Below are 19,698 nucleotides of genomic sequence, written 5' to 3'. Positions count from 1 at the left end.
TATACGGGAGGGGAGCTATGCTTGTGGTGACCCGTCTTTGTAGGTCAAATCCGGTTTTGTTAGGTTAGGTCTAGTTAGGTTAGAGTGAAAAACCCTCTAAGTTGTTTTCTTGCTGATTTGAACTTTATTCTATTTTTCTATTATTATTATTTTTTAAACCTTTGTTTTCCTATCCAAAGTCACAAATTTCTCGACATAGCCCCCCAGACTATTGGGGTACAGGGCAGAAGGGGATGAATACATTGTTTATTGTGAATTGCACATTGATGGTATTTGGGTTCTCAATTTTTCTTTTGATTTTCAGGATTGTTTCTGGCAAGATCTCATAGTAATGAAGTGTCTTTAAAGTGAAAGAAAATGTCTGATGTAAGTACATAGTCATGAATGTGAATATATTGTTCTGAAAAAGTTTCATACTGGTAACATAGAAGTAGATTCCATTAGTTTTGTTGTCCTATATATATTTATATTTTTGTTTTCAGATATTTATGCCTAATTATAGTCTGGGCACTTGCATATATTGTGCATCCAAGAACAGCAGATCTCCTGATGAACTGTTACGCTGTGGAAAGTGCCATAGATTGGCACATAGCACATGTCTACAGTCTGGTTTACCACCTGGGCAGTTAGAAGGAGACAATTTCTTTGAATTTACATGTCAACCCTGTGCCAAGGGTGGCACAGATATTGTGTTTAGAGCAAATCTGTCAATGTAAGTGCAGATATCACTGCCATCACAAATTTATTGATTTTGTTACCATTTTATTATGGTGTGTTGAGAGTGAATGTTATTCAGATCCATTTATATCTAATTTAATATATATATATATATATATATATATATATATATATACATATATATATATATATATATATATATATACATATATATATACATATATATATGTATATATATGCATATATATATATATGTGTGTGTGTGTGTGTGTGTATTTACCAAGTTGTATTCTACGGGAAGGGGAGCTATGCTCGTGGTGTCCCGTTTTCATAACTTGTTTTATCTACACTATTTTTAAATTCATGTATTGTTTTTGCACACACCACTTTCTCATTTAACTTGTTCCAACTGTCTATTACTCTGTGAGGAAAGCTGTTCTTTTTCACTTCTCTTCTATAGCTGTCTTTTTTTATTTTCTTTCCATGTCCTCTTGTTATCCCATTTTATCAGATTCTCTCTATCAGTAATTTCTATGGCTTTCATGATTCTGTAAATAGCTATCAAATCTCCTCTCTCTCTTCTTTGCTCTAGTGTCTGTAGTTCAAGTTTTGCTAGTCTCTCTTCATATGATAGTTTTGTGAGTGTAGGTGCCAATTTTGTAATTGCTCTTTGTATTCTTTCAAGTTTTTTTTATACATTTTTTTGTACTTGGTGACCATATTGTTGCTGCATATTCCAATCTTGGTCTTATCAGAGTGATTAGAATTTTCTTCACCATTTCTTCATCCAGGTATGTAAATGCAACTTTGATTGTTCTTATTAAATTATAGGTTTCTCCAAAAATCTTATTTATATGTTTCTCAGGTGACATATTATTCATAACAATGACTCTCAGGTCTTTTTCATTTTCTACTATTTTTATTCCTTCTCCCAATTTATATGATCCTGTTATTCTGTTTTTACTTTTTCCAAATTCCATTATACTACATTTCTTTGTATTGAACTCCATTTCCCACTTCCTACTCCATTCCCGTACTTTATTTAGATATCTCTGTAGGGATTCACAATCTTTTTCCGTGTTCACTTTTTTCAATAGTTTTGCATCATCTGCAAAGAAGCTCATATAGCTTTCAATTCCTTCATCCATATCATTAATATATATAGCAAACATTATTGGGGCCAGAACTGTTCCTTGTGGAACATCGCTTATTACGTCATCCCATTTTGAGTGTTGGTCTCTTATCACTACTCTCATTTTTCTTTCTTGCAAAAAGTCTTCCATCCATTTAAGCAGTTTGCCCTATATTCCTCCTTCAGTTTCTAATTTCTTAAGCAACTTCTTATGTGGTACTTTGTCAAAAGCTTTTTTTAGGTCTAGAAATGCACAATCAGCCCATCCATCTCTTTCTTGTATTATATCTATTAGCCTTGAATAGAAACATATTAAATTGGTGACACATGATCGTCCTTGTCTGAATCCAAATTGTCTTGGATTTAGCACGTTGTTTTTTTCTAAATATTTTACCCATCTATTTTTGACAATTCTTTCACAAATATTTGCTATTGTACTTGTTAGGGAGACTGGCCTATAGTTATTAGAGTCTTCTTTATTTCCCCCTTTATATATAGGTACTATATTTGCTTTTTTCCAATCTTCTGGAACTTTTCCTTCTTTCAAGGAACTGTTTATTATGCTATGTATTATGTCTGCCAGTTCATTCCTGCATTCTTTCAAAATCCAGTTTGCTATTTCATCTGGTCCATGCGATTTTCTGACATCAAGATTACTCAAGTGGTTCAATATTTCATTCTTTGTTACTTCTATTTCTTTCATAGGGGGGACTTTCTCTTTCCATTCAATCTCTTCAGGTTGTATGTTCTCCCATGTAAACACTGATTTAAAATGTTTGTTCATAATTTCCGCCATTTCAATTTCCTCTGTGTATTCAATTCCTCCTTGTCTTAATTTCTCCAAATCTTGTTTGTTTTTCAGTTTGTTGTTTACAAATCTGTAGAATAGTTTTGGTTGATCTTTACATTTTTCTATGACATCTTTTTCATATTTTCTCTTTTCCTCTCTGCACGCTTGTACATATTCATTTCTATAACAAGTATATATTTTCCATTTTTCTGGTCTTCTGTTTTTCTTCCATTTGGCCCAGGCTTTGTCTCTTTTGTCTTTTATCTCCCTACAACTTTTATTGTACCAGCACTTTACATATTCTTTTTCTTGTTTTTGTCTTGGGACATATTTTTCTACTCCTTTTTTATAGATTTTTGTCAAAATATTCCATTTCTCTTCTACTGTTGTATCTTCTTTGTGTATTCTTTCCCAGTTTTCATTTTGGAAGAATTCTCTTATTTCATCAAAATTTGCTTTTTCATACATCAATCTTCCTTTTCTATATTGTTCATTTCTTTTCATGTATTTTTTCTCATTTAGTTCTAGTTCTATCAGTATGTGGTCACTTCTGTCAGTATGTGGTCACTTTTGCTTATTGGTGCCTGGTATTCTATCTTTTCCACTATTTCAGGTTCTGATGTGATTATTAGGTCTAGTCTCGATGGTTCTTCTTCATTTCTATACCTAGTGTTCTCTTGGATCCATTGTGTCATTGTGTGGTCAGTAATCATCTCAAGTAGAACACTTCCCCATGAGTCTTCTCCACCCTTTACGGTCATCTCTTCCTAGCATATTTCTTTGCAATTATAGTCGCCCATCATAACTATTCTTCCTCCATCTTCCATTATCTTGTGTAGTGTTATTCTTGTGTCTTCTAACATGTTTTTATGTTCATTCTCTTCCCACAAGGCTGTTTTTGGGGGCACGTAGTTTATTACAAACTTTCTGCTCTTCTTATCTCTATCTTCTACTTCTATCATGATCATCTCTACTCTATTGTTCCCATATGTGACACTCTTCACGCTTATATCCTTCTTAGTCAGGAACATAACTCCACCCCCTTGTTTTTTCTCTCTGTTTCTAATCCAATAATTATATGCATTGTGTCCTATGCTGTTGGGTGGTAGTGGACCTTTTAATTTTGTCTCAACAATTCCCATTATGTCTGGATCTTTTTCTTTCAGATATTTGTTCAGTTCATTCAGTCCTGTTATTAATCCATCTATATTTGTGTAGGATACTTTTAACTTTCTGTTATTTCCATTGTATTCTCTGTTTCTTTTGTGTTTCTCTGTTATTTTCCATTGCTTCAATTTCATATTCACTACTCTCCAGAAGAATTCTTGTTTTTCTGTCTCCGTTCTGGTCTCGTTTTTTTCTTAGCTTCATGTCTTTTCTTAATTTCCTCCTCTCTTTCCTCTTTATTCATTTTCCTCGTTATTCATTTTCCTTCTTTGAGTGAGAAGTCAATTATCTTGTGTATTTTGTCTGTGAGTTTGTGTATATATTCTTTTAATATTCACTTCACTATTCCATCTGGCTCTAATATACTATTTACTTTTTCCTTTTCCTCCTTTATTCTTGTAGTCCTATTTACCGTATTTTTTGGACTATAAGGTGTGGGCAAAATCCTTAACCACTTCGGTACGGGACTTAAATCTCACGGGCAGCAGCCAATGCCAGCCGTATGACGTGTCGTAATAATACTCGCATCATAAAATATAGTCACCGCTTATATCGATCGTTCTCTCTTTCACCCACGAATTTTGAAAACCACAGAGAATGGGATTCAGGGCGCATTTGGGAGAATGTAAAAACACAGGGGCGACTACAATAAATATAATCAAGACGCCGATATGGCAGCGTCGCGAATCCACTTGCTCCTCATGACGCCTACGTGTGCGGCACCGTATGGAAGGGGTTAAAATAGGCCAAAATCGGGTGGTGCGCCTTATCGTGAGGTGCGCCTTGTGTGTGGCTTCAGTGCATAAAAATGCCTCGGACAGTGACGTACTATTTTGACACATTTTGTAGCTAGCCTGCCGATGGCAACAGTGCATAGTCCTAGCAAAAGATACAGCCAAGTTATAACCAAGATGCATGTATCTTGACAAGAAAATTGTGAAAACTTCGACAGTTTTCGAGTCCATGCCACCGCATTCATTCACGCTATCATGGCTATGACATGATAGCGTCCACAACACAGACAGCTATTTGGCATTGGTCTAGTCTCGCTCCACTCAGACTGTAGTCATTTGGGTATTCTTTTAGTTTCGACCATGGGCGCAATATAGCAATAAAAAATTAATTACTAATTTTGTAAATTAAAATGTATCAATGTAATATGCAATTTTGTGGGCGGAAATGAAAATAAAAAATGCCTTGCTACAATCAAGTACAACCACTCCTCGTTTAACGACAACGCAGAGTTACGAAGGGCTTTATGACAGGCCAATATTCGTTTAACGTAAATCTCCCGAAGTTACGACGTCGTGTACGATAATCAAGTTGACTGAGGCAAATTTGTATGATATAACTTGCACGGAGGATATTGGCTGTGAGGTAAAGTGTTCTGAAGCTTAGGTCTACATTACCATCCTGCAAGCTGCAAAAACTACCTGGAGTACAGTATATACCGGTATTGGTAAATTTTTAGTTTCGACCATGGGCGCAATATAGCAATAGAAAATTAATTATTGAATTATAATGTATCAACGTAATATGCTATTTTGTGAGCGGAAATAAAAAACAAAAAAGGTGCTTAAACAGATTTCGTAAGTAACGAAGTCATGTCGGACGAATGGTACACCATGTTTGTTATAATAGATGCCGACGTTGAAGAAATGAAAGGATGATAAATTCGTCTAACCTAAACTAAACTAACCTAACCTGTGTTTAATAAATCATTACCTGCAAATTAAATGTCATCCGGCTCGTCCTCGTCGTTGTCGTGAGAGACGTTGGCGGGCTTTTCAACCACTCTCTCAGTTTGTAGGGTATACAAAGTTCTTGCAGCTTGAAGGAATGCATGTATCTCTGCACCATAACATTCCTTCAAGAAAATATACCTGGCGAGGTAGTCGGAAGTACCGAGGCCGTCAATTGACAGACGACAAGATGGCGTCCCGATCCTATGCTACTGACTTCGTTTATTAGCATATTTGCTTGTAGCAAGGTATTTTTTTACTTTCATTTCCGCCCACAAAATTGCATATTATGTTGATACATTTTAATTTACAAAATTAATAATTAATTTTCTATTGCTATATTGTGCCCATGGTCGAAACTAAAAAAATACCCCGGTATTTAATATGGAATGTCAGCATACACGGATTTGGTCATATACAGTAATTTCAGGAACCTAACCACGGAAAATAAACAGTAAATAAAGCTTTAATGTACTGTATAAAAGAGGGAAAATACACGAAAATAAAGATACATGTATTGCTGGACATTGTACATACAGTACATGTACGTACTGTATATGTATACACTTTTGCTTAACGACCAATTTGGTTAACGACGACGCGCTGGTCCCAATTGTCATCGTTAAACGAGGAGTGGTTGTATGCTAATGAACGAAGTCGGTAGCATAGGATCGGGACGCCATCTTGTCTCGGTACTTCCGACAGTAGTTCGCCAGGTAAATTTTCTTGAAGGAATGTTATGGAGAGGAGATACATGCATTCCTTCAAGCTGCAAGAACTTTGTATACCCCACAAGCTGAGAGAGTGGTTGAAAAGCCCGCCAACGTCTCTCACGAGGACGACAACGAGGACAATCCGGATGACATTTAATTTGCAGGTAATGATTTATTAAACACAGGTTAGGGTAGGTTAGATGAATTTATCATCCTTACATTTTTAAGACGTCGGCATCTATCATAAACATGGTGTACCATTCGTCCAACACGACTTCGTTACTTACGAAATCTGTTTAAGCACCTTTTTTGTTTTTTATTTCCGCTCACAAAATTGCATATTACGTTGATATATTATAATTTAAGAAATTAATAATTAATTTTCTATTATTATATTGTGCCCATGGTCGAAACTAAAAATTTACCTTCATTTGTAATCCTGTGTTTTTAAGTGAATAGAGAATTCCGGAAATAAAACTGCTAATGTTGGTTTAATTCCCCACAATTCCCATAACGTGTTTATGTTGTTTTTAGGGGTATTGGCAGGGCAGACCATCCATGGAGGTGGTCTGATTTCACTGACCAAAATAAAAAAATTGTAACATTTATTTTTGTAATTTTGCTAAATCCCAACTGATTTTTCTCATTCAACAACGAAAATGTTCAGTTCTGAAAGCACTCACATATGCATGATTATCCGATGACAAGACCAGGTGCGCCTTATGGTCAGGTGCGCCTTATGTAAGGACGGGGAATAGCAAATTACGGGTGCACCTTATGGTACGAAGCGCCTTATGGTCCGAAAAATATGGTAGATTATACTTCTCTTCCATCCCTGATATAATTATACATTTCTTTTTATCTGCTAAGTCTCTTACTATATTCTCCTTCTCTCTCATCACTTTAATAACTGTACCTTCAGTTTGTTCCTTCATCTGTTGTGTCACTATGTCTCTAAATTCAGTTTTGTTATTCTCCTGAACCTTTTTCCAACCACTTCTTTTGTTAGGGACTCTTTATTTTCTTTATTATTCCTCTTTAATTCCTCATTCTCTTCCTTTACTTCTCTTAACTGTCTTTTTAATTTTTCTACTTCTTTAGTTAGATTTTGATTCTCTTTTCTTAGTTCTTCCAGTTTATTAACTTTCTCGGCAAACCTAACCTTCCATTCTTCATTCTTTTTTTTTAGTTTCTCCTCTAGATTTACTAGTTGTGGGAGGTTGCCCCCTCCTCCCTCTTTAAATCCATAAAAGCAATTATCATCTGTTTCCATTGAGCTGCTATTATCTATATTTCTGCTCTTCACACCTCTGCTTCCTAGTTGTTTGTCTGTATATTCCGCCCCTATTTTGTTTACGCCTTTCCTAAGATCCTGGGCCCATTCGTCCCCTTCCTCATTTCCTTCCATTTTCCTCAGTAATCCCTCCCCTTCTCCTTTTTCTTCACCTTCCCACTACACCACGAGTTTTCCCCTTCCCTATTAATACAACACAGGTACTTCCTTGTCGTTCTGTTCCTCATAATTTTGAAGATTTCACCGGAGTCCAGATTTCGCTGCCACCCCGACCGATGTGTATTTACCTAGTTGTATTTTACGGGAAGGGGAGCTATGCTCGTGGTGTCCCGTCTTCATATCTCATTTTATCTAAACTATTTTTGAATTCATGTATTGTTTTTGCACACACCACTTTCTCATCTAACTTGTTCCAAATGTCTATTACTCTGTGAGGAAAGCTGTTCTTTTTCAGATCTCTTCTATAGCTGTCTTTTTTTATTTTCTTTCCATGTCCTCTTGTATTTCTATCATCCCATTTTATTAGATCCTCTCTATCAATAATTTCTATGCCTTTCATGATTCTGTAAATAGTTATCAAATCTCCTCTCTTCTTTGCTCTAGTGTCTGTAGCTCAAGTTTTGCTAGTCTCTCTTCATATGATAGTTTTGAGAGTGTTGGTGCCAATTTTGTAATTGCTCTTTGTATTCTTTCAAGTTTTTTTATACATTTTTTTGTACTTGGTGACCACGTCGTTGCTGCATATTCCAATCTTGGTCTTATCAAAGTGATTAGTATTTTCTTCACCACTTTGATTGTTCTTATTGAATTATAAGTTTCTCCAAAAATCTTATTTATATGTTTCTCAGGTGACATGTTATTCATAATAGTGACTCCTAGGTCCTTCTCATTTTCAACTTTTTTTTTATTCCTTCTCCCAATTTATATGATCCTATTATTCTTTTTTTGCTTTTTCCAAATTCCATTATACTACACTTTTTAGTATTGAACTCCATCTCCCACTTCCTACTCCATTCCCGTACTTTATTGAGATCACTCTGTAGTGACTCACAATCTTCTTTCGTGTTTACTTTTTTTAATAGTTTTGCATCATCTGCAAAGAAGCTCATATAACTTTCAATTTATTCATTGATATCATTAATATATATAGCAAACATTATTGGGGCCAGAACTGTTCCTTGTGGAACACCACTTATTACTTCATCCCAATTTGAGTGTTTATCTCTTATCACTACTCTCATTTTTCTTTCTTGCAAAAAGTCTTCCATCCATTTAACCAGTTTGACCTTTATTCCTCCTTCAATTTCTAATTTCGTAAGCAACTTCTTATGTGGTACTTTGTCAAAAGCTTTTTTTAGGTCTAGAAATGCACAATCAGCCCATCCATCTCTTTCTTGTATTATATCCATTAGCCTTGAATAGAAACATATTAAATTCGTGATGCATCATCATCCTTGTCTGAATCCAAATTGCCTTGGAGTTAGTACTTTGTTTTTTCTAAATATTTTACCCATCTACTTTTGACAATTCTTCCACAAATGTTTGCTATTGTACTTGTTAGGGAGACTGGTCTATAGTTGGTAGGGTCTTCTTTATTTCCCGCTTTATATATAGGTACTATATTTGCTTTTTTCCAATCTTCTGGAACTTTTCCTTCTTTCAAGGAACTGTTTATTATGCTATGTATTATGTCTGCCAGTTCATTCCTGCATTCTTTCAAAATCCAGTTTGCTATTTCATCTGGTCCATGCGATTTTCTGACATCAAGATTACTCATATGGTTCATTATTTCATTCTTTGTTACTTCTATTTCTTTCATAGGGGGGACTTTCTCATTCCATTTGATCTCTCCAGATTGTATGTTCTCCCTTGTAAACACTGATTTTAATTTTTTTTTCATAATTTCTCCTCTTTGTATTCAACTCCTCCTTGTCTTAATTTCTCTAAATCTTGTTTGTTTTTCAGTTTGTTGTTTACAAATGTGTAAAATAATTTTGGTTGATCTTTACATTTTTCTATGACATCTTTTTCATATTTTCTCTTTTCCTCTCTGCACACTTTTACATATTAATTTCTATAACAAATATATATTTTCCATTTTCAGGTCTTTTGTATTTCTTCAATTTGGTCCAAGCTTTATCTCTTTTGTCTTTTAACTCCCTACAACTTTTGTTGTACCAGCACTTTACATTTTCTTTTTCTTGTTTTTGTCTTGGGACATGCTTTCCCACTCCTTTTTTTTATAGATTTTTGTCAAAATATTCCATTTCTCTTCTACTGTTGTTTCTTCTTTGTATATTCTTTCCCAGTTTTCATTTTGAAAGAATTCTCTTATTTTATATAAAAAAAAAAATTCATACATCATTCTTCCTTTTCTATATTGTTCATTTCTTTTCATGTATTTTTCCTCATTTAGTTCCAGTTCAATCAATATGTGGTCAATTTTACTTATTGGTGTCTTATATTCAATCTTTTCCACTATTTTAGGTTCAGATGTGATTATTAGGTCTAGTCTTGATGGTTCTTCATTTCTATACCTAGTGTTCTCTTGTATCCATTGTGTCATTGTATGGTCAGTAATCATCTTGAGTAGAACATTTCCCCATGAGTCTTCTCCACCCTTTACTGTCATCTCTTCCCAGCAGACTTCTTTGCAATTAAAGTTGCCCATTATAACTACTCTTCCTCCATCTTCCATTATCTTATTTAATGTTATCCTTGTGTCTTCTAACATACTTTTATGTTCACTCTCTTCCCACGAGGCTGTTTTTGGAGGCACATAATTTATCACAAACTTTCTGCTCTTCTTATCTCTGTCTTCCACTTCGATCATAATCATCTCTACTGTATTCTTTCCATATATGACACACCTCACATTTATATCCTTCTTAGTCAGGAACATAACTCCACCCCCTTGTTTTGTCTCTCTGTTTCTAATCCAATAAATATATGCATCATGTCCTACACTGTTGGGTGGTAGTGGACCTTTTAATTTTGTTTCTAGAATTCCCATTATGTCTGGTTCTTTTTCCTTCAGATAATCATTCAGTTCATTCAGTTCTGTTATTAATCCATCTATATTTGTGTAAGACACTCTTAATTTTCTGCTACTTCCATTTCCATTGTATTTTCTGTTTCCTTTTTGTTTTTCTCTGGTATGGCCCATCTCCTTTCATATTCACTACTCTCCAATAGAATTTCTCTTTTTCTGACCCTGTTCTGTTCTCGTTTTTTTCCTTAGCTTCTTGTCTTTTCATTTTTTCCTCCTCTCTTTCCTCTTTATTCATTTCTCTTTTTATCCATACCTTTTTATATTGTTCACTTGCTGCTAGTTTCCCTGTTTTTGCTAAGATATTATCTGCCGTCATTTGTGACCTGAATTTAATCTTAATTGGTCTGGTCTTATCTGTACTATATTTTCTGAGTCTATACATCTCTTCAATTTGTTTCATGATTTCAGGTTCATCTTCCTGAACTAATTCTAGTAAACTGCTTACTTTTTCTTTTTCCTCTTTGATTCTTGTGGTTCTATTTAGATTATACTTCTCTTCCATTCCTAATATAATTATACATTTCTTTTTATCTGCTAAGTCTTTTACTTTACAGTTCTCTTGGTTTTTTTTTCCAACCCTGTGCTTCTTTTGCTATGGCCTCTTTATTGTCTTTATTATTCCTCTTTAATTCCTCATTCTCTTCTTTAACTTCTTTTAACTGTCTTTTTAATTCTTCTATTTCTTTAGGTTTTTGTTCACCTTCTCTAGTTCTAATTTTTCAACTCTCTGCGCAATCTTTGTTATATTACCAAACCTACTCTTCCAATGTTCGGTCATTTGCTCAAGTTTTTCCTCTAGTCTTGCTAATCGGGGGAGGTTGGTATCCCCCCCCCCTCATTAAATCCCTGGAAATTATTATCTTCACCTTCCATTGTGCTGCTCTTATCTATATTTCTAATTTTTACATTTTTGTTAGTCCCTTCATCTCCAAAATCATCCTCGGTCCTTCTCTTGTTTACAAGACGCCTGGCCTCCTGGACCAAGTCTTCCCCTTCCTCATTTCCTTCCATTTCCCTCAGTAATCCCTCCCCTTCTCCTTTTTCCTCACCTTCCCACTACACCACGATCTTTCCCCTTCCTTGTAAATACAATAATGTACTTCCTTGATGTTGAGATCCACGTAAATTTTGATTTTTCTTCGGAACTCTAATCTTCGCCGTCCATCCGACGAAAGTGTGTGTGTATATATATTATATGTATATATATATATATATATATATATATGTATATATATACAGACGCTCCTCAATTTACGTTTTAGTTACGTTCAGAACGGCCAAACATAACGTGAAAATGAACGTAAGTTGTTACTGTACATTCCAGTAATGCATGACCGTTCATACTGTACAATACATCCATAAATTCTATAACCGTATCTTATAAAACATCCCTAAATCATTAATTATAAACATAACATTGTAAAATGATAACATTAACTTCAAATAAATTAAATTCAAGCAACATAAAGTGAGATGGGGGAGGAGGAGGAGGAGGAGGCAAGGCACGTTCAGTCTGTCATCTGTGCCATGTAAACAATGGACGCAGCGTCATGCGTAAGTATCGTTTGAACATCTCGTGCTACGGAGAGCATGCTAAACTAAAAAATTCACACTTTTTTTTTCAGTCAGTTCAAACGTAAAATCGAAAAAACGTAAAACAAATGAACGTGAGTAGAGGAGCGTCTGTATATATATATATATATATATATATATATATATATATATATATATATATATATATATATATATATATATATATGTGTGTGTGTGTGTGTGTGTTGAAATATGGAAGACAAATGAGTGGAAGGGCAGTGAGCTAAACACAGAGAATAGTTGCAGTTTTATTCACTGATGTTTTGTCCTTACCAGGACATTCTCAAAGTACAGTGTCAGAAAATGAACTGCTTATATAATTCATCCTTGAGAGTATGGAGGGAGAGGAACACAGCAAGGATGAATAAGCTGTTCATTTTCTGACATTATGTATTTTGAGAATGTCCTGGTAAGAATGAAACGTCAGTGAATAAAACTCCAACTGTTCTCTGTGTAGCTCACTTCTTCTTCCTCGCGTTCTTCTTTGCATTCTTCTTCACGTTCTTCTTCCTCGCCTTCTTCTTCGCATTCTACTTCGTGTTCTTCGCATTCTTCTTCGCGTTCTTCTTCGCGTTCTTCTTCGTGCTGGGGATCTCGTGTTGGGGTTCCGCCCCGAGGCCGAGGCCAAAGGGGAAAATGAGGGATTAGAGCGCGAAAAGCTGCGGCCGTAGGCTGCTGTTTGTGCAGCCAAGCCTCCGGCGAAGCCGGGGAGGGTGAAGCCTGCGGCTTGTATATATATATATATATATATATATATATATATATATATATATATAATACACTTCTTTCCCTCTGTGAGGAGTCGAGACATGCTTTGCCTTGGCTATCTTCCCATTGGGGAAAGGCTATTGTTACATGCATATATACACCAGTAAGAATGGTTACCACCAGAGTAATATTTCTTTAATATTCTGACTTTCAGAACACAGTTACTTCTCCTCACAATGTACAACCTTCATATGAAGAACCCTGGTGGGCATAGAAAAGGGTTCTTCCATTGGAAGTTGCATATCTATAAGTTCATCAGCCAGCACTGGAATGATCTCTTCCAGGGTGATGGGTAAGTTATCTTCTTTCTCATTGTTTCATTCAAGGGACCAACATTAGATACCATTTCACTTGACTTTAGGACCTATCAACATCCTCACTTTCATCAGGGTGTTTATTCATGAAGGACTTGCACTCTATATGGAGACCTGGCTCTGATGATTCATTCTGCCTGTTTTGATATTACAGACTGAGGAGGAAAAAACGAAGTCTTCAGGGTACTGTCTCAGCACATCTGTCACATTACCCTCACTTTTTTGCTGGAGGACATGATCTACTTAATGATGGAGGATGGTACAAGTTATGTCAAGTTTTACCTCCAGCTGTACTCCTTCATCAAGAAGCTCAAAAGAAGAAGGATAAAAACACTAACGTAGGGGGACCCACCAATAAAAAAGCCAGATTTGAGGTAAATTTGATTTATATATATATATATATATATATAGGATGAGGGAATTGTATGAGAGGTACAAAGTAAAGAGAAGGGAAGTTAAGCATAAGATAAAGGAAGCAAAGAGGAGAACAGATGTGAAATGGGGTAAGAGTATGACAGAAAATTTGAAAGCAATAAAAAGATGTTTTGGAAGGAAATTAAAAGAGAAAGAGGAGGCGAATCAAGTAGTGAAAAGATAAAGGTGCAGATGGAGAGATGATAATAGAAGAGAAGGCAGTGAGAGGAAGGTGGACAGAGTATTTTAGGGAGTTGCTAAATGTGAAGGAAGATAGGGAGGGAAAGGTAGTTGTAGTGGGAAGCGCTAAGAAAATGAGAGTGATAAGTGAGGAAAATGTCCAGAGGAGAAATAGGGAAGGATGAAGTGAAAGCAGCTGTTAAGATGATGAGAGCAGGTAAGGTACCTGGTCTGGATGGATGCCATGCAGAATGTCTGAAGAAAGGAGGTACAGTTATGGTGGACTTGCTGGTGAGGTTATTTAATGTTTGTTTAAGAGAGGGTAGAGTGCCAGAGAACTGGAGGAGTGCCTGTATAGTTCTGCTTTACAAGGGAAAGGGGGACAAGTGTGAGTGTAGTAGTTTCAGAGGGATCAGCTCGTTATGTGTAGTTGGGAAGGCTTATGGGAGGATCTTGATTGAGAGGATTAGGAAAGGAACAGAGGGGAGTAATTGGTGAGGAACAGTGTGGGATTAGGACAGGTAGGGGTTGTGTAGATCAGATTTTTTTGGTAAGAAAGATATGTGAGAAAGCTATAGGAAAAGGGAAGGATGTATTTTGGGCTTTTATGGATCTGGAAAAGGCTTATGACAGGGTAGACAGGAAGGCACTGTGGGAGGTACTGCAGATATATGGGATAGAAGGAAAGCTGTTAAGAGCAGTCAAGAGTTTTTATGAGAGTAGTAGAGCTTGTGTTAGGATTAGAAATGGAGAGAGTGAATGGTTAGAGATAAAGGTGGGACTTCGTCAAGGATGTGTTATGTCACCCTTGCTGTTCAATCTTTACATGGATGGGGTGGTGCGAGAGGTGAATGCAAGGGTAGTGGGTCAGGGGTTGGAGATGATTAAAGAAAATGGAGAAAAGTGGGAGGTGAGCCAGTTGTTGTTTGCTGATGACACTGCGGTTGTAGTAGGATCAGAGGAGGGATTGAGGAAGTTAGTGACAGAGTTTGAGAAAGTGTGTGAAAGAAGGAAGCTGAAGATAAATGTGGGTAAAAGTAAGGTGATGAGATGTACAAGGGGAGAGAGTGACAGCAGGCTGGAAGTGAGCATAAAGGGTGAAAGACTGGAGGAAAGTGGATAGTTTTAGATACTTGGGTGCGAATGTGGCAGGAAAGGGAGGAGTCAGGGTGGAGGTAGAATGTAGATTGAGAGAAGCGAGTAAATGCCTTGGTGGATTAAAAAATGTAATGAGAAATAGACATCTGGGAATGGATGCTAAGAGGAGGTTATATGAAATAGTGATTGTGCCAACAGCACTGTATGGGGCAGAAACATGGAACATAAGAGAGGAAGAGAAGAGTTTGAATGTGTTTGAGATGAAATGTCTGAGAAGTATGATAGGGGTTACTTGGCTGGATAGAGTGAGGAATGAGGAAGTGAGGAGGAGAACAGGTGTGGAAAGGGAGCTGGGTGATAGGGTTGATGAAAGAGTATTAGGATGGTTTGGACACATGGAAAGAATGAGTGAAGAAAGATTAGTAAAAGAGGTATGGAAAGCAGAGGTGGAAGGATTGAATATGAGGGGGCGACCTAGGATGAGATGGATGGATGGGGTGAAAAGGGCATTACAAAAGAGAGGAATGTCTGTTGAGGAAGGACGGGAGAGGACAGAAGATGGGGGTGAATGGAGAATGGTTATGTATGGATGATGCTGTGATGCATGAGAGGGAGTGGGTGGGGGATGGGGAGTGAGGAGGTATGAGAAAAAATTTGACGCAGCCTGAAGGGATTTCTCCCCATCTTCTCCTTTTATGCATGAGGGGATGTAGAGGGGGGTCACTGAATTTATGAAGTGGCCTTGCTGTGGATGTGCTGTCTTGCAACACTGCTTGTGACCCAGGGCAGTGGACAGGATGCAGAGATGACCCATCATCCAGGAGGTGCCAAGATAAGAGGGAGGGAGGAGGGTGGAGGGAAGTGGAATATGTAGGGAATGGAATGGGTGGGAGTGGTCTCTATGCCTTTTTCTTTTTGGCTACCCCCTGTGTAAGGGGGATAAAGCATTTGGTATATGTATGTATGAGTAGAAGGGTTCCAAGAATAGAACCCTGAGAAACTCCACTCGTAATATTTTTCCATCTAGAAGTTTTGCCATTTAGAACAATTTTCTGTTTTTGTTTGTTCAATTACTACCATAGCTGCCATAAGTTTGGATGCAATAATGCTGACATCAGTACTTATGCCACAAATTGGAAGTCCCTTACCCTCAATATCCCAAGTGAGCCAGATATTTTTCCATATGTCTGGCAGCAAGACCAAGGTTGACTGCCACCAGGGCATCCAGTGTTTCCAGGCTCAGTGCTGTTTGAGATTTGACAAGGGGAGGATTAATTTTCTGGAGCTCTGCACTTTGCCATTGATTTTACGTAAATTTTCAGTGGTTTGGCATCTGTGTTGCTGGCTATGGGTAGTGGACACAAAATCGAACATGACAAGATTGCTGCTATAGTGGACCTGTTTAAGGCAGGGCATTCTGTGAAGGAAATCTGAAAATACAGGAGTTACATTGCATTCAGTGCAACGCTGGTTGTTATGTTTCAAGGACGGTGGGGGAGCAGCATTGCACTGTGCAAAGAGACACACCACCAAATAACCTAGGCTTTCCCTGCTGGATTTGTTTATCAAATTTATGAAGAGACTTGTCTAACTCATGCTTAATAACATTTAAAGTGCCCCCACCACCCTTGAAAAGTAACAACCAGCATTGCACTGAATGCAATGTAACTCCTGTATTTTCAGAGATTTCCTTCACAGAATGCCATGCCTTAACCACCTTCCATACGGTGCCGCACACGTAGGCGTCATGGAATTCGATCTGGAAACACTGCATGCCCTGGTGGCAGCCAACTTTGGTCTCACTGCCAGACATACAAAACAATATTTGGCTCGCTTGGAATATTGAGGGTAAGGGACTTCTGATTTGTGGCATAAGTATTGATGTCACTATTATTATGTCCAAACATATGGTGGCTATTGTAGTCCAACTTAATAGGCTACCCCTTAATTCTGTGTGAAGCTGATTTAGCAAGTCTTTTGTGGGGGACAGTCTCAAAAGCTTTTGCATAGTCTAGGGGTATTGGCTGCTTGTTATTATGGCAAAGTAGCATTCAGTTGATACTTTAGGGTCTATATGGGGCGCCCCTACGGACCAGAGCCACACATCATTTTGTCTATGATAGAGGAAAACTCTTCATAGAGAAATGATGACACTTTTATACTACGACTGTCCTTCCATTATGCTGTCCCCCAACCCCTTGCTGCTGTCCTGTACCATTTCTCTGAGTATTCATTTTCTGCTGTGGGGGAATTCCCTGTGGTGGGGGAAAAGAATACTGCCACCAAGTATTTTCACTTGGATCGTAAGAGGCGAGAAGAAAGGGACGGGGAGTGGGACTAGGCATCCTTCTCCTTGTAGCCCCACAGGGGACATTCCTAAACGAAAAAGTAAAGGCATAAGAGGGTCTGGGAGTTTTCCGACCATCACCCTAAGGTTTGGGTCTTTTAATGTGCATGGATGTGGTACAGATGAGAGTAAAAGGGAGGAGATAGGTAGTATGTTTGTGAGAAGAAAGATGGATGTGTTGGCTTTGAGTGAAACTAAGTAGAAAGGGAAAGGCGAGGGTAAGTGTGGGAGTGTAAGTGGGAGGTTATCAGGAGTGAAGAGAGGGCGAGGGAGGGAAGGGGTGGCTATTCTAGTAAGTGAAGAGATAGGTAAATGTGTAGTGGAGTGGAAGGAGGTTTCCTCAAGGATTATGTAGATGAAGGTGACACTGGGAAAGGAGATGTGGGTCTTTGTAAGTGCATATGGGCCTGGCAGTGAGAAGAGTGTAGAAGAAAGGGAGGCCTTTTGGATAGATTTAAATGAGTGTATAGAGGATTTAGGGAGAAATGTCAATGTAATAGTACTGGGAGACCTTAATGCGAGGGTAGGAAATGGTCCAATTGATGGAGTGGTTGGGAAATGTGGAGTTCCAGGAAAGAATCATAGTGGAGAGTTGATGGTGGAAATGTGTCTAGAAAAAGAGTTGATGGTAGCAAATACAGTGTTTCGGAAGAAAGTCAAGCATAAGTACACATGGGAGAGGGTGGTGGATGGAAGGGTGGTAGATAGAGCGTTGATGGATTATGTAGTGGTAAATAGGATTATGATAGGAAGAGTAAAGGATGTTCATGTGCTAAGGGGAGAGGGTGGGGGAATATGAGATAATTTTTTGGTGGAAGGTAAGTTGAGAGTGGAGGATAGATAGAGAAAGAGGAAAGGGACAAAAGGTAGGGAGATGCTTAGAGTGAACTCTTTAAATGAAAAGGAAAAAGAGAAGGAGTACAAGAAGAAGCTGAGGGAGGAGTGGGTGGGAGTGAAGGATAGAGTAGAGCGGGGTGTGGAGGAGGAATGGGGATGGTTCAAGGAGGGAGTTACAAAGTGTGCAAGGATGGTGTGTGGAACAAGAAGGACAGGAGGAAATAGAAGGAAGGGTAGTGAATGGTGGGATGAGGAAACAAAGAAGGTTGTAGAAGAGAAGAAGCGAGCTTTCACAGATTGGTTACAAAAAAGGACAAGGGAGTCATATGAGAGGTACAAAGAAAAGAAAAGAGAAGTAAAGCAAAAGGTAAAGGAGGCAAAGAGGAGAGTAGATGTGAAGTGGGGTAAGAGTATGACAGAAAATTTTGAAAGTAATAAAAAGATGTTTTGGAAAGAAATTAAGAGAGGAAGAGGCGAATCATGTAGAGAAGAAAAGGTAAAAGGTGCAGATGGAGAGATTATAATGGAAGAGAAGGCAGTAAGGGAAAGATGGGCAGAATATTTTAGGGAGTTACTAAATGTGACGGAGGATAGGGAGGGAAAGATAGTTGCAGTGGGAAATGCTAAGAAAGTGAGAGAGATGAGTGAGGAAAATGGAGGAGAAACAAGGATGAAATGAAGGCAGTTGTTAAGATGATGAAAGCAGGTAAGGCACCTGGTATGGATGGATGCCATGCAGAATGTCTAAAAAAAGGAGGTACAGTGATGGTGGACTGGCTGGTGAGGTTATTTAATGTTTGCTGGAGAGAGGGTAGAGTGCCGGAGGACTGGAGGAGTGCCTGTATATTTCCACTTTACAAGGGAAAAGGGGACAAGTGTGAGTGTAGTAGTTTCAGAGGGATTACCTTGTTAAGTGTAGTTGAGAAGGCTTATGGGAGGATCTTGATTGAGAGGATTAGGAGAGGAACAGAGGGAGTAATTGGTGAGGAACAGTGTGGATTTAGGGTGGGTAGAGGTTGTGTAGATCAGATCTTTGTGGTAAGACAAATATGTGAGAAAGCTATAGGAAAGGGGAAGGATGTATTTTGGGCTTTTATGGATCTGGAAAAGACTTACGATAGGGTAGACAGAAAGGCACTGTGGGAGGTTATGCAAATATATGGGATAGGAGGAAAGCTTCTAGGAGCTGTCAAGAGTTTTTATGAGAGTAGTAGAGCTTGTGTCAGGATTAGAAATGGAGAGAGTGAGTGGTTCGAGGTAAAGGTGGGACTTCGTCAAGGATGTGTTATTTTGCCCTGGCTGTTCAACTTATACATGGATGTGGTAATGCGAGAGGTAAATGCAAGGTTAGTGGGTCAGGGATTGGAGATGGTTAAAGAAAATGGAGAAAATTGGGAGGTGAGCCAGCTGTTGTTTGCTGACGACACTGCGCTTGTGGCAGGATCGGAGGAGGTACTGAGGAAATTGGTGACAGAATTTGGGAGAGTATGTGATAGAAGAAAGCTAAAGATAAATGTGGGTAAAAGTAAGGTGATGAGATGTACAAGGGGTGAAAGTGGCAGTAGACTGGAAGTGAGCA

General features: G+C 37.9%; 1 protein-coding gene across 8 annotated transcripts in view; it reads left to right on the top strand.

The window, feature by feature from the left end:
• The window catches only part of LOC143036187 (cysteine-rich protein 2-binding protein-like), a 106,476-nt gene that overhangs the window by 15,610 nt on the left and 71,168 nt on the right, over nucleotides 1–19,698 (top strand). For all 8 annotated transcript variants that reach the window (XM_076203841.1, XM_076204554.1, XM_076203471.1 and 5 more), the window contains exons 2-5: nucleotides 305–366; nucleotides 483–712; nucleotides 13,084–13,221; nucleotides 13,398–13,617. In XM_076203841.1, the coding sequence (XP_076059956.1) occupies nucleotides 358–366; nucleotides 483–712; nucleotides 13,084–13,221; nucleotides 13,398–13,617 (597 nt within the window). In that variant the 5' untranslated portion in view covers nucleotides 305–357. The remainder of the gene's footprint in view (nucleotides 1–304; nucleotides 367–482; nucleotides 713–13,083; nucleotides 13,222–13,397; nucleotides 13,618–19,698) is intronic.

This window comes from Oratosquilla oratoria, chromosome 1 (genome assembly GCF_046742065.1).
Source record: "Oratosquilla oratoria isolate Oo_2021 chromosome 1, ASM4674206v1, whole genome shotgun sequence".
Lineage (NCBI taxonomy): Eukaryota > Metazoa > Arthropoda > Malacostraca > Stomatopoda > Squillidae > Oratosquilla > Oratosquilla oratoria.
This window is presented reverse-complemented; position numbering and strand designations above follow the sequence as displayed.